We start from the raw sequence: 21,844 nt of genomic DNA on the forward strand, positions 1-21,844 counted from the left end.
ACAAACATTAGTATACGCTGATGATATTGTTCTCCTAGCAAAAGATAGCAACAGCCTACAAAATGCTGTCCTAGAGTGGGGCCGAGCATTCAAAGAACGAAAGATGGAAATCAATGTTAGCAAGACGAAAGTCATGCACTTCACTAAACAAGAACCAGCAAGGATGCACATTCATTGGAATAATAAGACCTTAGAACAAGTAGAACAGTTTGAATATTTAGGAACCATACTAACTGCGGACGGGAAAATGGACTCTGAAATTAATCACAGAATTCAGAAAGCTTATAATCTCTACTATAATATTAGTAACACCATTATAGGTAAAAAGGAGATTAGTAAAGAAACAAAAATGAAAATATATAAAACAGTCTATCTCCCCACGCTATTATATGGATCAGAAAGCTGGATAATGCAAACTAAATTGGAGAGCAGACTTACTGCTACTGAAATGAAATTCTTAAGAAAAACTGTAGGAAAGACAAGGAGAGATATGATACGAAACACAACAATAAGAAGAGAATGCCTGAATCAGGAACCACTGATTGAAATCATCGAGAAGAGGGAATTAGGCTGGCTGGGACATCTTATTAGGATGGAGGAAGAGCGAAACAAATATTTGAGGCCCGACCAGAAGGAAAGAGAGGAAGGGGACGACCCAGGTTGAACTGGAACCAGTACATTTATGGACTGGCACAGAAGAGAGGGAAGACACCGGACGAAGTGAAAAGACTGGCACAGGATAGAACTTCTTTCAAGAAGTGGCTGAAAGGACCCGACGCCTAAGTGGGCATAAGGGAAAAGAAGAAGAAGAAGAGAATAGGGGACAGTATTTGCTTGAATTCTACACTATAATGACTTATATGGTTTTGAGGCATTGCTATGAAGGCTGCTACTTTGATTTTCCTTTGTTTTCCATTTGGCTCTTTGTGTAATAAACGTTGTTCCACTGAATTCTATGTGGTTCATTCCATGCATGTTGGGCTATTTTTGACCTATTTCATCTTTGCATGTGTTAATTTTTTCTCTTCACTAGGGGGCACCCAGATTCCATGTAAGATCACCTGCATTCACATGGCATCAACAAGTTTTAGCTAAGTGATATGGGGTTTGATAGTGTGCTTCTTAGTGATGTTCTAAGTTGAAATGTTTGAACCAATTCTGATCTTTTCCAATAAACCTCTAGGGCTGTTGTTAAGTGTGAGAGACACATGCCACTTCCGAAATATTTATATATTATTGCATTATTTTTTCATATTCATTTCTTGTGCGAAGGTGATCACATTATAATAGAATAAAGGAAAGAAACCTACGTGATTATACAGGGGGTGTATAACAAAATAACAAATCCAAAATTCTAGACTTTTTCTTGTTTTTATTAACTTTTATTATTACACCCAATATGAAAACCCCCTACCAAAAGGCCAGTTGAGATAAAAACTGAAGCTGTATTTAAGAAGAGAATTAGACGTGATTTGTCTTTTAATGTATTCAGGACTGCATTTTGCAGACTTGTGAGGCCCTGGTGTCTGGACTCCCAGCCAGTATAATTTTATGTGGGGCTCCTGTTGTTATCCCTACATATTTGTGATTGTCCCTTCATACATATGATCTTACCACCAATCACTCATCCTTGTGATTAGCCAAAGGGGCAGAAATGAATTAAAATAAACTAGTAAATCAAACTAATGAGCCCCAGTGGTCTCGTCGGTAGGACATCTGACTGACATGGGAGACCTGGGGTGGGTGATCTAAATTCGGAATTTTTCAGGCAGTGTCCCCGCATAAAATAGCTCTGGGGCTTAACGCAGCCTGGGGGGTAAAGGTGGCCGGATCATGGTGCTGATCACATCAACTTCAAAATGGCAGAGATTGAGAATGTGTGTGGCTCTACCCTCACATCCCCTAAATGTGCCTTCATGGCATGGTGCTATATGCATTAGGGTGGGACAATTTTTTTTTTTTTTTCAACTATGGCTATATTGGAAAAGTTGTGAGTAGTATCACTTACATTCCTCACCAAATAAGATTTTTAAACAAAAATTAGCCGGGCCCCTGGGAAGTTGAAATTTGAAAATTTCAATTTTTCCAAACGTTCAACGGGATAGTGAGGAAAGGCTAGTAAACTAGCCCAGTAATACTTAAAAATATTTTTTCACTATTCTAAAACATTCAACCTAACCCTGTTAACAAAATATAATTTTATTATATTGCCTGTAATACTAACAGAATTTACAAACAAGCTGGCAACAGCGCACACAGTCAAGTTAAGACACGTTTACGTCTATGAATGCGTTACCTTTAAATATTCACGAATCAGTTGATGTTTGTCAACACTGCTGTTCGGATGTGTTGTGTATTAAGTTGTGTTCTAACTAGTGTGCGTTCGTTCATACTGCATAATAAGTTTGTGTTCAATTGAAATGTCATTACTTTGAACTAATTAACAATGTCAAAGAAAACACGTGCAAATGTTAGTATGTACTCATTTGGAACCGAAAAAGACATTTTACAGGAAGAAAAAAAACTAATGTGTTGCCAACTTTTGAAGACATGATACGATGTTTTCAAAGTGTTCGTTTCGAGCTAAAAGGTGAAGGAAGCAAGCAGCCAGAAACAAGATCGGTTGCTGACATTGTTGCCACAAAACTTGAAGATATTTGGAATAGAGCATCTCTTCCAATTGTTTCCCATAAAAGAATAGTGGATATGATTGTACAGTCACGGACACAGCCGGCTTGTAACGATTCCATTGAAAGTCAATGTATTCATTACCAGCCGGCAGTGTCCGTGACTGTACAGTACAATAATAAATATCAAACAGTTATTAAGCCACTCAAAAGTAGAAAGACCACATTTTTAAATAAAATATTTCAAATATTCATAGATGACGCCAAACAATTATTTGATATTTGTTCTTGTAAATGTTTGAACAGATTAACCTGCAACTGCGAGAAGGCAAAGAAGATACCTGAATTAGAATGGAGATTCAGAGAAGTGAAAGAAAGATGGCAATTGGTAACATAGACAGACAGGTAACGGCTAAGCTGAAAAAGAAAATGGACAGAAAATTTAAAGTATCAGCCAAAATTTGAGAACGTGATTAACGAACCTGTAGCAGGTCGCAGTGATCAAAATTATGATACAAAACACATATTTTCTTTATTTGGTTTTTATTTTACATAAAATAAATGGTTACATCCATTTCAGCCCACACTCATCTTAACCTTCTTGCTTCTCTCTCAGATTCCAGGAGGGTGAGGATGTCTCCTTCTCTCACAGGGCCCTTCACGTTGCGAATGATCTGCCTGTTCTGCTCCCCGATGAACTCAACCTTCACCTGAAAACACAGGTGGAAGAGTAAGGTTACTTACCATGGTTTGAAACTTGACCTGGACATACAGATGCTATTTGAAGAGTACCACATAATGTCTTGGTTCCACGTGATAACTTCTTCATTAAAGTATACACAGTGAAACTTCTCCATTATGGACAATGATGGTAAATGTAAAAATGTTCACTGCTGACGGCAGATATGTGTAAAATCGTGCGTTTTAGTGATAAAAGCATGAAACTTCGTATGTAGTTTAACAGCCACCTTAATAGCATTTTAAAGACTGGAGGCATTTAAAATACTCAGTTGGTCAACAATGGCAGCCGATTTATTAGTATATCTTCTTACACATGCAGTGTAAATGAACTTATATTGGTTTTGTTTGAAGATTTATCTCAGCTATTGGTCGAAGGAAAGGAAAACTTTCCAATAAAGTATACGAAAGCATTCTAAATGCATATTAGTGACAAAAATACCTTCATTGTCTATGTTTAAGGTGTGCGTTTTTAAAGATTGTTTATAATAGCATGTTGCTGTTCAAGCAATTTCAGTTTTGAAGTTTGGAGTGTAATCGTTAATTATCAGCACTTATAGTTACTAATTATCATGTCTCACGGATGTGGATATGTGAGTTGTATAAATGCCAGGGGCAAAAACACAAATACTGAACCATTTAATGCTACTTGAAAGTATCTCTTCCAAATCAAGAATTGTATTAAATGTTATCCATCAATCAATTAGTTTTAAATGACTTTTAGTACCTGAGAAAATATCAACACAATCAATAAATGCTCTTAGTAACATCACAAAATCATAATGGAAATCTTCAAAGGGCGTCTTGTCCTTCCTGACAGTCACTACATCTGCATGGTTGGCACACGGAAGGTTTACAGGGAATTAGTAGGAAAAAAAATAGAATTGATCTCTTGCGAAGCTTGAAAGACTTAGGACAAGTTGCATCAAGGAATCAAACATGCAAACATCCACTTAGTTGATTCTCGCTCTTAAACTGATGCTCCATAAAGCTCAGCCTACGGAGCTTCTAACTGAGCTCGAACACCATAAGGATCGGGTCCTTACTGGAAAATCACTTGCACATTTATCCACATAGTGGCACTTCAGATTTCCTCATGTCTCACTTTCTGATGGCAGAGTTAGCCATTTTGGCTTCCATTCACCATCTTTAATAAACCTGGGTAGTCAATCCCATACTTGGCCAGCCTTGTAGGCCACTGAAAGATTATGATGTTGCAGAGAATCTCTTGTAAAGGGAATATGTTCGTCTTCCATTTTAACTCTTGGGGCATCGTTGACATTCCCCTCGGGTCTCCACTGATCATACTGAGCTATGATATAATGATCAATATCTGGAAGAATGTCGAAAAGTATTCTCAGCAAGTGGTGCCATTAGCAAGAATTGGAACGTTGGTGACACTTCCTCAAACGTGTTCCAGGCCATTCATGCCGAATGCTTTTCCTTCCCCGCAAAGTATAGTGAAGGTCACTAGACGAGATAAGCTACCATTTTTGGGACTAAACAGCATTTTCACGAGATTAGACAGATGCAAGTTCCATCTTGTCTCGACTCATGGGCAACGCTAGCTAAAAGAGGTGTTGCACCCACTTATGGGATAGAGAGCTGAGGTGTTACTGCAGTTTGCCTAACCCCTAGGTTCGTCTATTTTCATGGTATCCAGATATCTAAAATTTTTGCTAGTTCCGCTTGCCACCAAACGTTCACATCCAAGCTTCTAAGCACGAAACTGATGACAAGGACGATCACGACTGGATCAATTATTCGGAGTGCACTGTTCTAGAATTTGCAGGAAACACCATCTAGAGTGTGCAGGAACATTAGTGTCTGCAGTTCATGAGAGCACGGTAGAAGCCAATCTCTGTTTGTCCACAGTGACCTTTCCTTAATCTGTGCAAGTAGATACAACGATTTGGGGAGGCTGAGGCTTTATGAGGAAGTTTAGTGAAAATTTCATTCTTTCCTTCATCCACATGGAGAAACTAGAGCCAATTTTGGAGAACATTACTTTGCTCGGCTACACACCTTCTAATTATCTTTCCTCTTTTGCTGTTTAGTCTCTCGTGGTTCAATACATGCCAAATTTATCGCCATTCTTGTTGCACTTATTCTCCCCAAGTTCCTGGATATGTCTTACAGACTGGGCTACTGCTGCCTCTGCCACTAGTTGTGTGTCTAAAACGAAATGTCTATGCTGCTATCAGGTACTGGTTTACCAAATTCTTTCTTAGTCACAAGTGGGATTTATCATGTTTTACAAAAGATACTTGTTTGCTGGATTAATCTTCATGGTGCAGATTCTTCTCGGTTTCTTGAGTTCAGGTACCTTGATTTCAGCAAAAAATTATTCGACGACCCAAGCTATTTCTGGTCCAGTAACTACGTTTAAGGAATCAGGGGAGCAATGCTGTGCATAATAATAGAGAAGGGAAGAAAGCAAGTGGGTGGAGCTAAGCAGTGCTTATTGCTGCATCTGTGTTATCCCCTTTCTGTAATCTCTTACACACTCATGAGTTCGTTGGTCGAACCCTCTCACAGTCACTACTTGGCCAGAGCACTCATTTCAGTTTGCTTGCTCTACAGACAGACTCCTGGTACAGAGTAGTAGTAGTAGTTGCGCTGGGTTCTCTGTCAATCCGATCGCTCCTCCAGTCCTCTTTAACTAACGCAATGTTCTGCTCATGAGCCTTATGAAGAAATGCCTATGGTTTTTTTGCACTGCAAATTTTCTATATAGAGCGACCACAAACAAAAGAACTTTCGGCCAGAAGCCTTCATGCATCTTCCCCTCCATCCAATCAACTCAGGCCACACGGAAGACTGCACTCTACCCCTCCCCCCTCATGCACGAGTATGATGCACGCAATACATAGTTCTTCGTAGGTTCTTTTGCTTGTGATCCCACTATAAGAAATTCACCAAATACTGTTGGATTCTGTTCTTTCAAACTCGTCTATCTTGTACATGTACTGCAACAACATGGGTTAATCATGGTGATCGAGGACACAAAATATCCACATAAGTTAGCCAAAGACTCCACAGAGAGAGGAAAGTTGCCGGACAGATAGATCCCAGGTGAGAACGCCTAACTCTAATTCCAGGAGGATTTCCCGAAAAGCAAAGTGGGAACTCTCCTTTCTTCTTTATCACTCCATGCTTCTAAGGTCTTGGCATCTTGATTGTTGTTCATCTTGCCTATGAAAGCTTCATGCTGAAGTTGCCTGATGTGCACAAAGTGTTCTCTTCACATGTATAATGAATGAGTACAACGTTCCGCTGCTAGCCACTTGAGCTAGAGTTAAACAAATTACCATCAATTCTATTTCGAACAATCTGCCATGTATGTAAACACAGTAGATCCACTCGTTACGTCACTTTTGATCAGCTGCTTCCGGAAGTGTTGTGCCACTTTTCTGCACCCTTGGTTCTTTGTCGGATTACCAAGTCTGTGGGTGGATTAGGCTCCTCCTTCAATAGAAAACCACGAAACTGGAAAATATACATATTAGAAGTCTATAAAGTGTAAGTTGTACACAAAGTGTGGGTTCTGTCTATATTTATAGTCAGATACGGAGAATAATGAAACTTTAAACAAATAATGACTTTAATTTCAACATGATTCATACAAGATCTAATTAATGCTATTACTATAGAGCTCCCCAGGCATTAGAGTTGGTACTGCCATCTATTATTCTCATTGTGATACTATAAAGGCGTTATAAGTTATCGATTGCATCAAGACAAGAATCTGCAGGTTTCATACTGCTGCTTGATTATAACGTTAACATTTTTCTATAGGGTCCTTTGCTGAAGTAACCTTAATGAAGTAGTGTGAAAGAACCTATTATTTATTGTTAAAATTTAAACTATTCAGATATAACTGTCGTATGACGCAGGCAAATCATACGGTATCAATGTTCAAGAATCGCCCCTGTAATCAGGCAATCAGCATTTACCTGTTATCAGGCATCTTGGTTATATACAGGGTGACCCAGAGATGTATACCCATTTTGGAATGAACATTACACAGTTAATTGTACACCAAACTCTATTATTTTTGTTGTATAATGTGTGTGATCTATTGTCATTTATTTATTTATTGCAGTTACCATGGAGTCGTGGTCGGTGGAACATCACTTGTTCATGTATGATGCTTATGTTGCAGCTCAGAGGTTCAGCACCTGGTGCTTTTTTTAGAGATACAGTGCCTGTGGTTCGAAACTGCTTAACTCATTTTAAGATTGTTTTGCATGTTGGAACTGATACACGCCACCTTATGGGGAAGTGGCGGCGGAATAACCTCTGAGCTGCAACCACTGTCTCGTAGTTTCTCACACAGGCATCATACGTGAATACGCGATGTTCCGACAACGACTCCATGGTGACTGCAATAAATAAATAAATAAATGTAAAATAAATGGCAATATATCACACACATTATACAACAAAAAAAATACAGTTTGGTGTACAATTAACTGTGTAATGTTCATTCCAAAATGGGTATACATCTCTGGGTCACCCTGTATAAAATAATTATTTTATATAGTCTCCTGTACTACTTTCCATGATGACACTATAAAAAATGGCAATAGTATCAAAATATAACTCATAAGATCTATTGAGGATCCCTATTACTGCCATTTTGAAAATGCCTCCTTACCGTTCTCTTATGGGGTATTTTCAGTGCCTCCAATCATCAAAACGTTCGATATGATATTACTAATTTATTGACCAATTTTCATGCTTTTATCACAAAAAGGCACAACTTAGCAAATATCTGCACATATCGGCTGGATTAACATGTTGGCTCTCAAAACAAACCTTAAGATACCATAAAATGTTCACATGTGTAATAAAATGCTATTTTTTAATTCTTTTTAATGGGAGTATACATAACACATGAACACTTTGTTATGTATACTTATAAAAATGTTATTTCATTACTTGTGGATAGGTTGAAACAGTACCCTAATATTTCTCAATTTTTAATTTTGGGGGATTTTAGAGAAATGGGCAGCTCTGCCCCGGCCCCTTCATGGATATTTTGTGCCCCAAAGATGAGATATGAAAAAACATATATCAGATTAATTGTATTGTAGCATGGAAACTACTAATACAAGAACACAAATGGTAATAAGCAAAAAGAAAGAGCATTCACTTATGAAGAAAATAGTTCCTGAATCATTACATTTGGAATCTCGCAAAAGAAAAAGCGAAAATCACCACTTGTGGCAAACTGAAAATGGCTGCCAGATCCAAACAGAAACCTGAAAAAGTGTTCAATGTCAGTTTTGAACACTTCAAGGACATGGAAATAATTGGTACAATGGTGAAATAGAATCTAAAACCACAATCTCTCAAAACAAACAAACAGCACTTTCAACTTCGCTAATGACGACCCTTGCCAGAAGTATGATTTTAAAGAACTTGTTTCGCAGGGGTACACTTGTTGTTCATTGAGGCAAAATATTTCCTAGGCCGTAATTCAGTGATATGACAACATAGCAGTCAGGGCCAACAGTTCTTTTTACCAGAAGAAAAATACACTGTGGTGAAAGATTCATATTCTCACACATAAAATCACCAAATTTGTAATTTCTATTGACCGTTTACTATAATGTAATGGTTTATAGTTTCCAACTACAGGGTCCTCTGCCATGAAGGTTTTGAGCCATAACTTTCACATAACCATTCCATAAGTATGCAGTACTTTGGTACAAACGTACAAAATAACATTATAAAATTAATACGTATAAATATAATTTGCACTCTATCATGGACTGGGTAAATTTTCCGGTAAAAATCTGATTTACCCCGGACACCTGTAACTTCTTCATTTTGTTAATTTTTGACATTTGTACTTACCTATCTGCTTCGCAGACATTCTTTAAGGTGTATCCACGTTTTTTTGATCAAAGTAATTGCAATTTTCCACATTATGAGTACTTCTTTCTCGTAGTCTTTTCGCTTGCCTGAGACACAATATGGTGGATACACCTTCCTACATAATCATGCATCGTGCTTTGTCGATTTTCATTCGTTATGCAGTTTTTCAACCTTCGGAACCCAAGAAATCCCCGTGAACAAAGCTCATCTGATCTCTTTGATTTTTTTTCCCCCCGCATTGTTTTACAAAAAAAATTGTAATGTTTCGTGGCGCTATCTGTGAATGGTTTTTGGGGCTATCCGTCCTGGAATCGGTGGGAAATTTACACAAAAAAATTATTTTAGTTTGAAATTTTTGAGTCGAAATTTCCCACCGATTCCGGGCTCCACCCCTGGGGTAATTGACCTACCGCTAACGTGGCCCCACCTCCGCTCCGGCTCCCTCTATAGAGTCCCTGTTAAACGCATGTTAGAAATTGGCCGGAGTCACCTGCCCCCCAAACTTTTAAATTTGAAGAAATCAGTTTCCAGGATACGGAAAACTTGAATTTCACTACGCATCCACGACATGTCATATTAGGCATATACCGACAGCCTATTCCTTCTAATGAGTAGCTTACATTCACTGCCACATTTTCGACATTCCTTTCCTTTCTTCACGATCCAGTGTTCAATTATATTAAAAAATCCAATGGATCTTCCACACCCGGTATGAATTTCACCATGCATCCATGACACGTCATGTTCCTAACTTTTGTTGCAAACACCGAAACACTGGATACTCAATGAACAGAACACAATCACGACACGTGATGATGTACGAAGGTGTACGTGCCAAACGCTATTGTCCGTCACAGAATTAATTTTCAACAAAACATGAATTTCCGCTATGAAACATTCCCACATCACACAAAACACCTTCCAGATGTTAGACAATGCTACAGGAACTTATTAGTAGGGAACGTGTTTTTTTTCTGATAGACCCTTGTTTTTGCCAAAAATTCTGATCATAGCCTTATATGTCAACACAGCAAATTTTATTTTACATAAAAACACATACTTTCCAGTTTTCCATATGTAAATACATATTCTGTGAATTTTCATTTTAAATACATATTATCACTCATTGACTTCAGCTAACTAGAAATCCTCGAAGGAAAAATGTTTATTCTCCGCACCTCTTTCATATTGAGTGTGTCAGGTTTGTTTTGTCTTCGAACACGCTCGCTGGCAGACTTCTGGCACCTCGCCTACGATCCTATTGGGGGAAAATATTACCCCCACTGGATCTAACGCACAAGTGCTAATCTCTAAATGTACAGACATTTTTTGAAACAACAAGTTTTTCAAACTTTGTGCCAAATTGCACTGGTTTTGGAAGGTGAAGTAAAGGAAGAGGAAGCTTTGGAAAACTTCAGCGTTAGTGACATTTCGTGCTTCAAATATGCAAGAATTATTTCTTGTGACGTGGAGCGGTCTTTCTCAAAATATAAGATGTTTTTTAGAGATAATCGTCACAGATTTACAATGGAGAATTTGGAAAAAACTATGGCGATCCACTGCAACTCTTCCAAAAAATAGCTCACTAAGAGGTAAGCATTTAGAAACTGATTTCAGGTGTTTAAAATGCATGTAATATTTTGTTTTTGTTACCAAATGTTTTTTTAAAATTTTTGTCACATATTTACCTGTTTTTATCACATATTTTCACCATTTATGACACATAAAGTTCCTTTCCCTACTTATTACCGTAAGTAGCTTCTTCTGTAAAAATGAAGAAATCTGTCCGGGGAATATCAGATTAGTACCAATTTTCCAATAATACTATAAGCAATAATCATGAACCCTGTCAAGGATGTTACTTTCTACCTAATTAAGCATCACAACACCACCAATACTTGTCAAGGGGGCCTCCCTTATGGCGTAGTGTTAACATCATTGCCTTGCAATCAAGGGGACCTGGGTTCAATACCTGGTGGAGGCACATTGTGGGTTTTGTACCGATTAGCCTATTTGTGCATAAAGTGAACTAAAAACAACTCAAAAAACTTGTCAATGGGGTTAATACATAAAGGCAGTGATTGGGTGCAGTAAGTTTCCACGTTTCAGTCCTGACCTCGGCATGGGTGCACTTTGCGAGTGTCCCTTCATCAATACTATCTAATTGGAATTCATCCTCCTAGTTGCAATTAGCCCAAAGTGGAAGAAATCCAATGCTAAATAACAAAAATACAAATACTTAAATAGCAATACCAAAGAGTTTCTAATGCTGAAAGAGTAAACCCCCAATGCCAGGAGAACCCAAAGTTACCTTAGTGCAAACACTATAATACTATTTGGTTCATTTACATTTTGTGAAGGGGAGTTAGGTTCTGGTTAATTGTGAGAGTGGCTCCTAGAAATACACATGAACTCCATAAGCATACATGGACTTACCTGTGTACACTGTCCTTGGGATCCAGTACGGCCCAGCACCTTCATAACCTGCAAAAAATTGATACATTTAACTACACTAAAATGTAGCATTACTGTCACGTCTACATACTACTGCAATGCAAGGAAGTTGAAAACAACATGGAACCATACATAAAAATACTAGACCACATTTAGGTATTGGTTCGAAATGTTTAATGATTTTTTTGCAAGTTTCATAGGAGTAACAAGAGTAAAAAGTACTTTAGAGTACTGGAAATGGTTGTGGAAGCAAGTTCGAAGCTTGGAGAAACTAATTAACATAGATAAACCCTTCACTTGATTTGACACATACAGGGTGGTCCATATTGATGGGACACATTTTACTAAGTATTTTCAGACAATAGGAATATTCTAACATCTTTCAACTGCAGTGTATTTGGAAGCTAGAGCTTGGGAGTTAATATTACTTCATTCTTCATTTTATTGTTTCACTGAATTATGATGCTGTGGACTCTGGTTGAAATTGTCCATTACAGCACAAAGGTGATTCACACATTTCAAGAGGCATTATCACCCATTTTGGAAGGTAATCCTACGTGCTGTTAAAAATTTCCGCGAGACAGTTAATGCTAACAACAAACTTTCACTTCGAACATCTCATAGTGCAGAGAACATTGGACTCTTGCTTTGCTCAACATTTACAGTTGAGCAAAGTCCCATCCATAACAGTCACTGATGCACTCTACGACAACATGTTAATCACGTTTTTCGTTCCCTAAATGAGGTGGGCCAGTCTTACAAAATGTGAATGCAAAAGATTTTGCCACTTGTCATACAGGATTTGTGCCACTAAGAACCCTTAGAGATTATTTCCCTGAGTGCCTCATTTCCAGATTTGGCGGTATCAATTCACCATCCAGATCACAGGACTACTTCCTGTGGCTGTACACCACGAGACCCAAAACAATTGCCGAACTCAACGAAAATATCCAGAAAGATAGAGGGCATTACAGCCGATTTGCTATGCAGCAGTATGCATAGTATGACTTCAAGAACTCAAGAATGTTCTCCTCAAGGTGGTGCCCATCTACAGGATTTTACATCCAAACGATGAACAGTATTGTAAACTCCCGTATCTTGGTTATGTATTACACATAGTGTTTAACAAATGGGCTTGTTCCACTCTTCAAAATTTGCATTTTCAGTGTGTCCCATCAATATGGACCACCCTGTACCTCATGTGAGCATTTGCAATTTGCAATGAGCAGTCAGCCATTCTTGGTTTCTGGTCATGTCACACACAGATTTTTGGGTGATTTTCACCAGGTTTTTGAACTGTGCATGTGCAGTATGGCTTGGCCTGGCTTGTTAGATGCATTGTTTAGTTGTTGGTGTGTATCAATCTTACGTTTGTGTGTACCTATTTTTGTGCAGGTGACAAAGTATTTTTTTTTCTGCACACCACGGATTTGGAAAAATACCGCAAGGCATTCCAGTATGGATTGTTGCTGCTAACATACCACATGACATGGTTATGAAGGGGTATTACGTTCCTAAATGCTTTCCATCCCAACACCTCTCAGTCGTTTATTTGGTCATTTTTAACATTCATACTTACATATTCTGCATTGCAAAAGATTCTTGAAGGTGGGATTTGGCTTCTTTCACGAAAATAATTTCAATTTTTCACATTACGAGTAATTATTGTTCTTCATTTTTTTGCTTCTGTAACACACAATATGGCAGGTGCAGCTTGACTAGCGTAATGGATTCAGTGGGCATGCAGTGTTTACAACCTTCGTAACAGAAAAATGCCCCACAAACCATTTCACGCATAGTAGCCTGGTGCAAATTCTCAGATATGTGGCTGTAAAAAGTGTAGGAAGCATTTTTGAAGAAAAGTGGACAAACAACATTTTCTGAATATAATTGATGTGCTGATTCTGAATATTTTGTTTGCCACTCTCGATTTCGATGTTATGTGCTTCAAATCGCTAAAAAACAAAATGGCGGCTATACGAAATGAGCTCCAAATAATTTTTGAAGGAGCAGAAACAAAATAGTGATCTTGGTGTCAAACATTATGTATTTAGGTATGCTGAATCCAAATATTATGTTTTCTAATCAGAAATTTTAAGCTATGTGCTCCAAATCGCTAAAAAACAAAATGGCGGCAATGCGAAATGAGGTCCTAATAACTTTTAAAGGAGCAGAAAGAAAATAGTGTTCTTGGTGTAAACATTATGCTTTTTGGGCATGCTGAATACAAATATTATGTTTTCTAATCTGAAATTTTAAGCTATGTGCTCCAAATCGCTAAAAAACTAAATGGCGGCCATACGAAATGAGCTCCAAATAACTTTTGAAGGAGCAGAAAGAAAATAGCGATCTTTGTGTCAAACATTATGTTTTTGGGTATGCTGAATCCAAATATTATGTTTTCTAATCTGACATTTTTTAAAAGTGTTGTAGTTTTTCCCTCTTTTTTAAACAGAAGAACCACAAAAATGACTAAATGATGTCACCTTTGATCGGTATAACGCAACTTCAACCAAGGCTGGAACAAGGGATAGGCGCTTGAAACATGCTCATTTAGTAAGGAGAGTAATAGAAAATGGATCAGTGCCAATCCCCAACAAATTCAGTGACTTTCTTGCTAACGAAGAGAATAAAAAAGATTTGGCCTGTTTTCTCTCTAATCATTTGATCAACAATGCTCCTGAAGACAAAATATTTGTGGTTTCCGGTGGATTTCACAAGGAGGATGACGTACGGACAAACAATCGTGATTTGTCTATTGAAGGATTGCAGGTAAACCACGAAGAGGCGGACACGCGCATTGTCCTTCACTGTCTTCATTCTGGTGCTGATAACATTGTTGTCTCAGCACGTGATGCAGATGTATTAGTGCAATTGGTAGCGTTATTTCACAAGATTACATGTACGAAATTGTGGTTGCGAGCAGGAACATAAAAAAAAAAATACATTCCAGTACACGAAGTCAGGCAGAAGCTTTCATTTACGGATCCTGTCTTCGAAACTCTCATCCAATTCCACGCCATAACAGGATGCGACACAGTATCCTACATTGCTGGGATCAGTAAGAAGACAGCATGGCAAATATTTAACACTAATAATAATGATCTACTAAATCTTGGTGTTGACGAATTGAAACAAGAAACAGCACACAAGGCAGAGAAGTTCGTATGCAAGTTGTATGGTATACCGGAGGCAAGCAGCTGTGATGAAGCCAGAGTAAAGCTGTTCAGCAAAGGAAAAACACCACAAGCACTGCCCCTCCCCCCATCGATGCTCTACGGTTACATGTACAACGGGCCCACTATCAAGCCATCGTGTGGAGGCAGTCGGTCATACCAAAACCTGTGTTACCACCACCTACTATCTTGGGATGGAAAATGGTTGATGGACAGCTCGTTCCAAAACTTCAATCGCTGCCACCAATTCCACAACCCTGCTATGATATTGTCACCTGTGGAAGTTTGGGTGGTTGTATATCCGCTACATGTTCCTGCAGAAAAGGCCAGCTTGTATGTACTGCAGCTTGCAAATGTGCAGATACTGGCACTAAGGAGTGCATGAATATCCGTGACTAGAAAAATGTTATACTATTCTTGTAGGCAAAATAAGGTTGAATAAGGATAACGTGCGGATTTATCATACACTGATACTGTTAAAATTTCAATGTGGTCTTATGCTTTGAATAATATTATTATTTTGCATCTTTACTTTAGCAATGTTCTATACTTTTTTCTGTATTAAAAACCTACTGTTACACTTTTTATTACTAGTTCAAAAGTATGGATACGAAACATAGCATGGGTGCACGTAGCCGCCATTTTGTTTTTTAGCGATTTGGAACAAACAGCTTAAAATTTCAGATTAGAAAACATAATATTTGGATTCAGCATACCTAAAAACATAATGTTTGACACCAAGATCACTATTTTGTTTCTGCTCTTTCAAAAGTTAATAGGAACTCATTTCGTATGGCCGCCATTTTGTTTTTTAGCGATTTGGAGCACATAGCTTAAAATTTCAGATTAGGAAACATAATATTTGGATTCAGCATACCCAAAATCATAATGTTTGACACCAAGATCACTATTTTGTTTCTGCTCCTTCAAAAGTTAATAGGAACTCATTTCGTATGGCCGCCATTTTCTTTTTAGCGATTTGAAGCATATAACATCAAAATCGAGAGTGGCAAACAAAATATTCGTAATCAGTACATCAAATACATTCAGAAAATGTTGTTTGCCCGCTTTTCCTCAAAAATGCTTTCTACAGTCAGAATTTTCGAACATTGTCCCAGTCTATAGCCCCAAAAACCATTCACAGTAAGGTTAAGTTAGGCAAACAGTTAAAATTTTGAGTCCTTGTAATATCAGGAATGTATATTTCGTTTCTTCATCTTCATGCAAAGCAACAGCGTGGTTGAAAACACTGACACTGTCATCGCAACATCCAGTTCACAGAAACAAATAAAGAGCAACAGCAATTGTGCGTCGGAGAGATATTCTTGAAAAACACATGAATTCTCGGCCAAATACATTCCACGACAAAAGAAAATACCTGCTCGAACTTTCAAAATGCTACAGAAACTCATTCACGTGAGTAGTTTTGGTATCAATTACATCTCCAAACAACACCTCTCACTAGTTTCTTTAGTCATTTTTTACTTTCGTACTTACCGATTGTGCATTGCGAAACATTGTGTAGTGCGTCATTTTGCTTTTCTCACGAAAAACAATGTCCATAACAGCAATTATTATTCGTCCTTTTTTCGCTTCTGTAACACACAATATGATGGACACAGCATCGTGGATGAGTGGGTGTACAGTGTTTCCAACTTTCTTAACCGAAAAATGCTCCGCACACCGTTGACAGATAGCCCCAAATACCATTCACACATAGCCCCAAAAAAAAACATTCACGGATAGGCCCAAAAACCATTTCCTGCAAGGTTCAGGGTAACCCTTTAGACCCAAGTTCCTTTTGTTTTATTGCGATTTCAACATGCTATGAATTCAATTTTTACATGGTTCGATTCTGATGTATGTCTGTTAACACATACTGCGGAGTTTTAGCGATTATTTAAGGTTTTGTTCAATATATGCTTTCGTGGTTAGGTTAGGCAGGTTAGGTTTGGTTCCCTTAGCATTAAAATATAGTCCCTAAATGCATTATACTAAGGTTCTGATTTACTTCTACATTCACTCCCACGCTTCTACGATATTTACTGTCACTTGTCGACTGAGATTATATTGTCCATGAGAAGTGCGAAAGGTAATTTTTCAAGTCGTTTTTTCAACATAAATAACTTTTTTCGAGTCCAAACAGTGCTCATTACTTTAAGGAAGGTTCAAATTTCGTGTAACAATGATTTCCAAAATTCTACAATAATTAGTTTTTGTGCTAGGAGAAATCATAAAACCATCAGAACCGTTACCACACTTTATTATAGGGCTGACAGATTTCTTACTTTTTACAGGAGAAAGTACTTACGCAAATCATTTTCTGTAGCATCGTGGAAGTTCGTGAATGTAGTTTTGATCCATTTTAATGCGAATGCATGTTGTTTTCTGCGAAAATCTCTGGACGACATGCTGTTTCTCCTGCCGCCATTTGCTTTCTGCATGAGAGCACAATGTTCCGTGTGTTAGATGATGTAAACCCCGTAGTCAGTGTTTCAAACTCGGCGTGTTTTCACTATAACATGACGTGTCTAGTATTTTATTTTTTTTTTAACTATGCCTCCCTAACCTAACCTTATGGAAAATGGTTTGTGGGGCTTACGTGAATGTTTTTTGGGGCTAACGTCAATGTTTTTTGGGGCTAATGTCAATGTTTTTTGGGGCTAATGTCAATGGTGGTAAAATTTTCGTTTCCCCAAAACGTCTTTTTTCAATTTTATAGGAGAAATTACTTACCGAAATGCGTTTATTTATACTTTAGGAAGGTCTTGGAATTTTGTTTTTCCCTCGTTGAATTTTTTTTTGGCGGTAAATCATGTAATTTTCGACATTAATTTCATTCCGATGCACGAAAGCTGTTCCCTTGCTGTCCGTCTACTACGTGAACCAAATATTTGCGAGCGTTTCATGATGTAACAACCGGTCAGTGTTTCCAAATACGCGGTTTTGTAACTGTGTAACAGTTATAGAACGTAAATAAACCTGCGTTACTGTTCATCATTTGTCATAACGAACTTGCGACACCATGACTTGCAAAGGATGTGTGGTGAAATTCGATGGGGTTCAAAATCCAGTACAATTTGTAACTCAACATGGAATTTTAAGGAGGGATTTGACAATTCCGAGAATTTCTTCATTTTGTTTGAAATTCGGTATACTCACCAATTTTGGCCCCGTAATCACGTATCTGCAGTTAAAATTTGGCGCTCACACGTGGAAATAGCAAAATAATCTCAATTAAGTTCGTATTTCCACACCCTCGATTTCCGAATTTCCTGCAGGTTCCGGGCTCCGCCCCTGGGGTAATCGACTTACCGCCCCCAACCGCTATCGCGGGCCGGCCTCCGCTCCGCTCCGGCTACCCGCCTGTTTCTATAGACTCCCTGTTAAGGGCATGTTAGAAATTGGCTGGATTCACCTGCCCCCAAATCAACGCCAAATTTATACGTGAGCGCCAAATTTTAAGTGCAGATTCGTGATTACAAGGCCCAAATTAGTAACTATCCCAAATTTCAAACAAATCGGATAAATACCCTGCATTTTAACAAGAGATTCATGATTAGGAGGCCAAAATTAGTTAATATACCGAAAATTAACAAAATTAGAGCCTTTCTCTATATTGTCAATTCGCTCAGAGTAGGTGGGAAAAAAATCCAAAGTTCTTCAGACTTTTTCTTTGACATCAAATGAGAGTACGAGACGTGTATTACCTATTTCACAATCAGTTGCTTTGATTTATTTCAATCACTTATCGCACAACACTCTTGCTACCTTCCGTTCTGACGTCAGCAGACTCAAGTTTATTTTTAGGCTAAAGGTCTATGTTGTTATCAATATCATTAAAATTTCAGTAACCACCAAACGTCTCTAATTCCCTTATTTTCGTATTTTTCACATTCATACTTAAGTATTCTGCATACTAGAACCTAGATATTTTGCTATGAAGAAGGTCGCAACACTGCATAACCACTGATCATGGACTACGCTAGTCAAGATTTCTCCGCCATATCGCGTGTAATGCAAGCAAAAGCGAACAAAATAAAAATACTAGATATTTCGAAAATTGAGACTATAGAAGAATCCTTACGAATGCAGAATATGTGAGTATCAATGTGAAAAATACGAAAATAAGGGAATTAGAGACGTTTGGTGGTTACCGAAATTTTAATGTCAATGGTTTGTGAGGCTAACGTCAATGGTTTGCGACGTATTAGCATAATTTCAAATCCGGGCACGAAAGTATGTATTTTCCGGTAAACAAGGTTGCAACACTGCATAAATTGACAAAACACTCACAACGCATGATGAACCAGTACGCTATTGCCATAATGTGTTACAGAATCGAAATAACGAGTAACAGTAAGAAATAGAAATTATTTTCATTAGAAATTCATTATTTCACCTAAAGAAATGTTCCTCATTCCAGAATAGTATGTTAGCAATGTAAAAAAGTGTGAAATAAATGATTTATAGGTGTCACCCCTATAGTAAAGTAGTACCTGGTTTGGTTAGGTTAGGAAAACATAGTAAAAATTTTGGGTCGTAGTAATATCAGGAATGTATATTTCGTTTTTTCATCTTCTTGCAAAACAACGACATGGCTGGAAACACTGACAGGAGGTTACGTCATCAAACGTGCACAACATCCGGGTCACGTAGAGGAAAGAAAGAACAGCAACGGCAATTGTGTCGGAGAGATATTTTTCGTGAAAAACACATGAATTCCCGGTCAAACAGAATCAACAACGAAAGAAAATATCTCCAGGAACTATCTAAATGCTAGAAAAACTCATTTTAGTAAGTACTTTCTTGTGTAAAAATGAAGAAATCCATTGAGACCAGACGGTAGTGTTACTTGCTTTCCTTGTTAAGTTAGGCAGGTCAGGGTTAGAGCTGTTAACATTAGGATTACTTCCATAAATACTTCCAATACCTGATCATATGATATCTGGTCTTCAGCACTTTCTATTATTCTCCTCACCTGGTGCAAGTAGTTGCCGCCAATAATTAATGACAAAGGGTAACTGTTTCATACATCCGAGACATTTCTTCAATTTTACACAAGAAACTACGGTACTAGTTTACTATTCTTCGGACAGATTTCTTCATTTCTACAGAAGAAACTACTTACCGTAATAAGTTCCTGTAGTATTGTCTAACATCGGGAAAGTGTTTTTTGTGAAATTCAGGTAAGTTTTCCGTATCCTGGAAACGGATTTCTTCAAATTTAAAAGTTTGGGGGTCAATTGGGGGCAGGTGACTCCGGCCAATTTCTAACATGCCTTTAACAGGGAGTCTATAGAAATAGCCAGGGAGCCGGAGCGGAGGCGGGGCCACGTTAGCGGTTGGTGGCAGTACGTCAATTACCCCAGGGGCGGAGCCCGGAATCGGTGGGAAATTTGAGTCAAAAATTTCAAACGAAAATATTTTTTTTGTTTAAATTTCGAACCGATTCTGGATGGATAGTCCCAAAAACCATTCACGGAATATTCCTTGAAGCAGATAGGTAAGTACGAATGTCAAAAATTGACGAAACTCAGAAGTTATAGGTGTCCGAAGGATAGTAAACAATTACCGAAACTACTTACGGAATGATTTTATCCAAGGTTTACAACGTTCATCAAGGTATTTTCTTTCATCTGGAATATATTTGACCGGGAAATCATGTATTTTTCACGAGAAATATCACAGCAACGCACAATTGACGTTGCTTCCATTTGCTTACCCTACGACAACCGGATGCTGCATACGTTTGATGACGTAAGCCCCTGTCAGTGTTTCAACCCTCTTTCTTTTTACTATGCTTGCCTAACCCAACCTAACCTTATCGGAAATGGTTTGTGGGGCTATCCGTCAGCTACCCGTGCATAATTTCCACAGGTGACGAACATGATAGTAGGTATTTTTTGGTGAAGAAGGTTGAAACACTGTATAAACAAAACGTGAGTCAAAACGTGCTCGCCATACTGTGGGTTCCGGAAGCGAAGAAAGGAATAAAAAAAGCACTCTGAATGTGAAAAATTGAGTTTGTTTTCGTGTAAAAAGCATAATGGCACCTCGAACTATGTTCCGCAGTACACAATTGGTAAGTACGAACCATGCGAAACACAAAATATGCGATTTTAATGTCTCCGATCTATGAAACTATTACCAATGACAACTGTATGCAAATAAACACACACCACCTTTTCCAAAATTCAATCAAATGCATTCATTCTTCAGTCAAGCTTGCAAAAATAGTTGCATAATGGGAACCCTAATTCCAGCAAGAATCATGGAGGAAATTAGTATTTAACTTTGTAACAGAAATTTCTTCTGTGTTGATAGGATGGAACACAAGATAAATTGCATACAGTACTAGCCAGCTATCATGGACATCGCATGAAACAGACCAATTTTTAGTGCGCATTTTTTTAGACGGTTTAGTCATTCTTTTGGGATATAGTCAAACTTTGCGTTATTCGTTATTTTGTATGCCACGAGCTTTGTCTTTGGAAACTAGTGCGTGTGTACACACCAAAAAATACCATGCTTTGCTTTTTTCTCTCTCTTGCCAAGAGTCTTAATTTGAAACAATTTTATATCTTCGCACTTCGTAGATTCATATACGATGTATTCTTACCCTAGCAAGCACTACTGGCTTTTCCATTTTTAAATCCTACTTAATACAGGCCGTTCTGAATGTTGCCGAATATCACGACAACATGTGTTGCACACAGTCTTGCATTCTGCATGCTATCTCGGAAAAGAAAATTGTACGTCTACTCAGCAACATCAAAAAATCTAATGAGCGATTACACATACAATCAGTGTCGGCGATTATGAAGTGACTTAGGGGGCAAATGTCCGCAATATAGCCCTATCATGTTGTTTAGCCTTATCTACCAAGAGAAAGTAAACTGTCACAGCCAGCTTTCGGATTGAAGATTGCCGCGAAATGGTCCTTGCTCCCCCCCTCCTCCA

At 38.1% G+C, this 21,844-nt stretch overlaps 1 protein-coding gene across 1 annotated transcript; it reads right to left on the reverse strand.

Annotated features, from left to right (window-relative positions):
- Positions 1 to 3,153: 3,153 nt before the first annotated feature.
- On the reverse strand, positions 3,154 to 21,623 carry LOC145996997 (small ribosomal subunit protein eS28). The gene is made up of 3 exons (XM_083133607.1): positions 21,504 to 21,623; positions 11,688 to 11,735; positions 3,154 to 3,337 (listed from the first exon to the last, which is right to left on the reverse strand). The coding sequence occupies exons 1-3, from the start codon at positions 21,528 to 21,530 to the stop codon at positions 3,215 to 3,217; spliced, it is 198 nt and encodes a 65-aa protein (XP_082989733.1). The 5' UTR covers positions 21,531 to 21,623; the 3' UTR covers positions 3,154 to 3,214.
- Between the last annotated feature and the right edge of the window lie 221 nt (positions 21,624 to 21,844).

The sequence above is a fragment of the Lepisma saccharinum genome, chromosome 13 (assembly GCF_977018435.1).
Source record: "Lepisma saccharinum chromosome 13, izLepSacc3.1, whole genome shotgun sequence".
In the NCBI taxonomy this organism is placed as follows: domain Eukaryota; kingdom Metazoa; phylum Arthropoda; class Insecta; order Zygentoma; family Lepismatidae; genus Lepisma; species Lepisma saccharinum.

Bases quoted from the DNA above. Each gene is read 5' to 3' on its own strand.
- LOC145996997 (XM_083133607.1), bottom strand. From the start codon at position 21,530: ATGGAAAAGCCAGTAGTGCTTGCTAGG. The intron at 11,736-21,503 runs GTAAGAATACAT...AATTTTTTGCAG, and splicing joins AGCCAGTAGTGCTTGCTAGG to GTTATGAAGGTGCTGGGCCG. The intron at 3,338-11,687 runs GTAAGTCCATGT...CTGTGTTTTCAG, and splicing joins CCCAAGGACAGTGTACACAG to GTGAAGGTTGAGTTCATCGG.